At 38.9% G+C, this 5,409-nt stretch overlaps 1 protein-coding gene across 1 annotated transcript; it reads left to right on the top strand.

Annotated features, from left to right (window-relative positions):
* The first annotated feature begins 2,540 nt into the window (after nt 1-2,540).
* LOC123058556 (uncharacterized) lies at nt 2,541-3,524 on the top strand. Its single transcript, XM_044481270.1, has 2 exons — nt 2,541-3,196; nt 3,419-3,524. The coding sequence occupies exons 1-2, from the start codon at nt 2,761-2,763 to the stop codon at nt 3,457-3,459; spliced, it is 477 nt and encodes a 158-aa protein (XP_044337205.1). The 5' UTR covers nt 2,541-2,760; the 3' UTR covers nt 3,460-3,524.
* The last annotated feature ends 1,885 nt before the right edge of the window (nt 3,525-5,409 follow it).

The following is a 5,409-nucleotide window of genomic DNA, read 5'->3' as shown; positions in this document are numbered from 1 at the left end:
TTGCAACGCACGGGCATGTTTGCTAGTAATAATAATAATAATAATAATAATCTTATAATCTATACAAGGGGCTATTGCTTTTGGTGGTACGTCATCGATATTGCCTCCAAAGTTATAAAAATATTACCAAGCAATGCCACCTATAAGTGATAAAAAAAATCCCACAGGGGAATCTTCACTTGGGCCGGCCCATACAGTAGGAACTTTTCTATACTGCGCTATGCACGCCAGGTGAATTCTGAAAGCAATATCCGGGCGGCCTGTTTAGCCCGGCCCTTTATCCGGGCGGCATGATTTTTAAATTTCGTTCCTTATCTTTTTCTCTACTTTAAATAATTTGGGACTTCAAAAAAGTTCCGAAAATATATAAAATAAGAATTCTGAAATAAAATGTTAAATAATTCATAAATATTTGTGTATTCAGAAAATATTTGCATTTTTTTAAAAATGTTTGCATATTCAAATAATATTCTCAATTTAAAAACAGGTAAAAAAAGTTCAAGATTTTTTTTAAGTTTGTGTGTAAAAAATGTTAATGAAATTGAACAAAACTTCACCAACTGAAAAATGTTCATGAATTGAAAATTATCCTAAAAATTCAAAAAGTCTTCGTGACTCACAAAATAGTCTATTGATTCATAAATTGTTCGTTGATTCAAAAAAGATCATGGATTTCAAAAAAAGGTTCGTTAAATCAAACAAAATTCGTGAATTTAAAAAATTGTCCCACCAAAACAATTTCCAAAATCGATTCTAAAATGTTCGCCTATTCAAGAAAAATAATTTTAAAAATGTTCAAAATAAAAAAATGATCGCAAACAGTATAAAATGTTCATGATTTTAGAAAATGTTCGAAAATCTGTAAAATTGTTCATGAATTTGAAAAATGTTAATGAGTTTAAAAGTATGTTCATGATTTTTTAAAAATTGTTTATGATTTTTACAAAATTGTTCACAATTTCACAAAAATGAGAGTGATAGTGTATCACTGGTCATGGCCATTGGGAATTATGATATTTTTCTTTTCTCCTGTTGCAACGCACGGCTTGCTAATCTTTATCTTTACCTAATCTTTATCTATATTTATATTTATATTTATATTTATATTTATTTTATTTTATTTTATTTTATTTTTATTTTTATTTTTATTTTTTATTTTTTTTACTAATAAAGCAAATAGTGTTTCTGGTCGTCCGTCATAGAAATAGCCCTCGAAGTTGGCATAATTACCCACTATGCCATCCATAAGTAAAACAATTCGGATTTATTTCAGTATCACCGCCGGCTTAGTTCTTATAGTGTGATACACTAATAAAAGACAAGGCCACAGCTAGCCTAGTGGCCAAGGCGTTCGCCTAGCATGCGGGAGACCAGCGTTCGATCCCTGATTCCTACACTTTTTCCTCCTCCTCCACGCGCTAATGGGCCGGCTCATATGCGGCTGGTGGCGCCCTGTTTTCGTTTTTCGTTTTTCGTTTTTCGTTTTTCGTTTTTCGTTTTTCGTTTTTCGTTTTTCGTTTTTCGTTTTTCGTTTTTCCTTTTTTCTTTTTTTCTTTTTTCTTTTTTCATTCTTTAAATTCATTCGGGATTTTCAAAAGAACCAAATTTTAAAAAGCTGCGAGTTTTATCGAGAAATCATAAATTGTTCATGATTTTAAAAAATTGTTCGCATATCATAGAAAAAAATCACAATATCAAATAGATGTTCATAAAAAAACATGATTTTTAAAAAAATCCCAGTATTCAAAACACATTCTGGAATTAGAAAAAAAATATACATGATTTTTTTGAAATGTTTCCAAAAATAAAACAGGCCCGTAAATGATGAACAAAATGAAACAACGCCTGCGTAGAAGTTTTAACAGGGGATCTCTAGAGGTTGATTTATGATTTTATTTAGTCCCTCACATCGAGTAAAAAAAAGGCTTCCGTGTTTCGTACAATGCTGAACCCAAAAAATATTTACACAACTTTCTATGGGTTAGTTTTTGTAAACTATATAAAAATGACTAAATGTCTATTTTGCCTCCATACACAGCTATGTTTATTCTGGTACCACAGTAATTGTTATGATAACCACCGCTACGCTAGGTCAAGATGATATACATCATTCATCAGTCTAGCTTAGGCATGGTCCATCAATGCAGTTTGCTCAGCAAAAAATAATTCGTTGTGGCGCCTTAGGAAATCAAATCGTAGTCAAACCATCACATTTTTTGTTTTTTGAAATGACTTTTCAAAAGTCTCTTATCTCATCATGACATCATTTAGACATAGTTTTGAAATGACATTTTAAAAGCCCTTATCTCACCTTGGCATTTTAATAGCCATTATCTACCACTCCTGCATAATTTGATAGTTTATTTGATAATAATATATATATATATAATTTAATAAACCAGCGATTGTTTCTGGTCGTCCGTCGTGGTTGTTTTGCAAAAAAGCCCCTCGATTTACAGAAAATCAACCCGCAGTCCTCATCATAACTCAGCCCGAACCGGTACGGCGGAGAAAAAAAAACTAGCCCGGTCACCCGCACGACCCTGCCTCCCAATCACATCTCCTCCGTGCGCTGCCACCTCCTGCCCCGCCCTGCCTCACCGGGCGCCGCCGGCCACCACCGCCGCTGAGCCGCCGTTCGTCGCCAGCACCCGCGGATCCGGCCGCCCCTCAACTTCCCATTCGGCTGCACCTCCCAGAGCCGCCGCCCCTGCGAAGCTCCACCGCTGGAGGATCTCGTCCGCCTGGATCCACATCCCCATGGCCGGAACGGGACTTCCTCGAGCCCCCCCCGGATGCATGCTGTTGCTGGTGGAGTTGGAGCACGCCGGCGCTCCGGCCGCCCTCTTCCTCCCTGTTCCCTCCCATCCCTCCTACTACAGCCAGGGCTGTAGCCGCCCTCTTCTCTCCCCGTACCCCTCTTCCTCCCTGTTCCTTCCCACCCCTTCTCCCGCAGGCTCCAGCTATGGTGGTGGGGGTGAGCAGCTGCCGTCCGGTGGCCTGGGGAGTGAGGAGGGCGCCGTTCTAAAGCACGAGAGCTCGGCGCATGGCGACAGTATAGATCGGCTACAGCGGCGGCGACGGCCCAACGGCGAAAGGGGATGGCTGCATGATGATCTTGTTCTGATCAATTCTGAAATAGGAATGGAGGACTACTATGGGTCGCTGTTGAGGATGCTGGGTTACCTGACAGTAGGTATGCTATTTCAGAATTATTGGTTGGACGTACAGTCTCAAGTCTCGACCTAGCAAGAACACTTTCATGCTGATACATTTTTTTGTCTGAAAAAATATTTAGTCCTTTTTGTCTTGGAACAATAGAAATTCTGCAATTGTCGTGCTACAACACATGCCTTACAATTTCTTCACTGCAATCTTATGCTACAACATATGTCTTATGTATTTCACTTTGTATCAGTTTACTTGCCAGATTTTAAATTGGAGCTTAGCATGAACTGAAGAGAGGATACTTCAACATGTATGTGCTGAAAGGCAAATTAATTTGGAAGTTTATTGTAACTGGTACACAATATTGGCATTAAAAGCGCGAGCGCTGTGAGGGAAGCCAAGCAAGTTCCTGCTAGGTAAAAAAAGGTGTCAAAACTTTTGTTTCTTAAGTCACCTCAAAGAGATGTGTGTTTTATACTTCTTTTTGTATAAGGATGTGCTCAGCGACACATCAAATTCTTAACATGAGCTTTATCTAGATGATTTTGATTTATAAGTTGTTCAAAAATAATACTGACTGCAGTTGTCTTACTCCAGATCGTGAAGAAATACACTTTGTCTTATGAGATCATCCTGATTGTCATCAAAAGCAAAGGTCCCTAAACAAGCAAATTGCATTTATGTGCTCTGACATCTTCGTGTTACTTTTAGTGGAAAGCAGTACAAAGTGTCAATTTCACATGCCAATACTAATTATTCACTTAGCTTATGCAAATTATCCAGCATTTTCCGTTCAGATATGATCTGCTGCAAACACCATAAGTCACCACTCACCAGCACATGACCGTTCCCTCTAGAACTTTGACCGTCGTGTCATTTGATGGAGAAAGAACAAGATGGCCGAGCGACAAACTGAACAACGCCGGAAAGCTGCAACAAACGAGTGGTGGCAGCGCATACACTTGTTGAGCTGTGGAGGCACCCATTAGCCACCCACCCACCCATGGAACAGAGATTGATATATTGAAGTTTGTAATGGCTAATGGCCAAACATATGAATCTGTTCTTGATACTCCTTTTCCCTTTTCTTAATATCATCACATAAAAATTAGAAGCTTTCTAACATATGCATATTTCAGGTTTCAGAAGAGGTAGAGAAAGAGTTGTTCAGACAATTCAGTGCAGAAGCAACACCTCCAAGGTGAGAAATATGTTTCTGTTTAGCCTTCTTTGCTAGCTGTGTTCCTCTGTTTTTTTTACTGAACTGTGCTCCTCTGTTTGGATGATTATTGGAGAGAAAGAGAGATGATATGGAGACCACGAGTATGTGTGTATGGATCGGGGAGTGGTAGATTTTGGGCCAAATACATTATAACCGGCAACCAACTTGATAAACAGATTCATTACCCTCTCCTTTGAAATGAATTTTTGCTTGGAACATTTCTTATTTCTTTATCTGTTAGTGCTTGATTCTATCTCTGCTCTGTCTGAGGCCACCGGCGCCGATGTGACCGAGGTGGAGGCGACCAGCAAGAGGGAGGCTAGCGCGACCAATTTCCTCGAGCTGTTCAACTTATTAGTCCTTGCAATTCCAAATTCACATAGGTATGTAGGCTGTAACGGCACCGCTGTAGCCATCGCTGCCTTCTCCAATCCTTGGTAGCAGATTAATGCATAGTAGGTGAGTGCTTCAGGCTGTAGATTTGGCTCGCTTCCTGAGTACCTCATGTCTCATGTGGTTAAAGCTATGCGAGTAATTATGAAGGCTTGATCACCAGGAAACATCCATGTCAATTATGTGTTTGCTGAATTTCCTTAAGCATATGGGATTCAGTTGTTTGATGAATTGCCCCCAAAAGGTTTTGATGAATTTCCTTAAGTAGGCTTCTTTTCATAGTTAATTTCAGTAGATCTTGCTTTATCTGTACACATGAATGTAAGGATCTGTACAATTTGTTGATGGTTTGGCAAGTAATGTAAATCTTCCAATTGACGATTCTCTAGGATTCTGTAGTCTAAGTTTCTCTCTTTCCATCCCTGTAGGGTTATCCTGGTTTTGTTAGCGTCATAACTCTCAGTGAATATAAGTCCATTGTTTCCTTTTTATTGGTATGTGAGAAAAGTGGATGTGCATGCCTCCATTCAAACAAAGACTGAATCTTACTGTAAAGCAAATTCAAACCCATTGAGACTAGCTTTTCCAAGACTTAAATTATTGAGAGTGTCACTTTCATACATCAT

The sequence above is a fragment of the Triticum aestivum genome, chromosome 3A, assembly GCF_018294505.1.
Source record: "Triticum aestivum cultivar Chinese Spring chromosome 3A, IWGSC CS RefSeq v2.1, whole genome shotgun sequence".
NCBI classification, from domain to species: Eukaryota; Viridiplantae; Streptophyta; class Magnoliopsida; order Poales; family Poaceae; genus Triticum; species Triticum aestivum.
The sequence above is the reverse complement of the archived record's forward strand: the minus strand, read 5'-3'. Positions and strand labels throughout refer to the sequence as shown.

Excerpts from the sequence above, each read along its gene's own strand:
- LOC123058556 (XM_044481270.1), top strand. The coding sequence starts at position 2,761 with ATGGCCGGAACGGGACTTCCTCGAGCCCCCCCCGGATGCATGCTGTTG. Across the intron at positions 3,197-3,418 it reads GCTGGGTTACCTGACAGTAG|TTTACTTGCCAGATTTTAAA; the intron begins GTATGCTATTTC and ends ACTTTGTATCAG.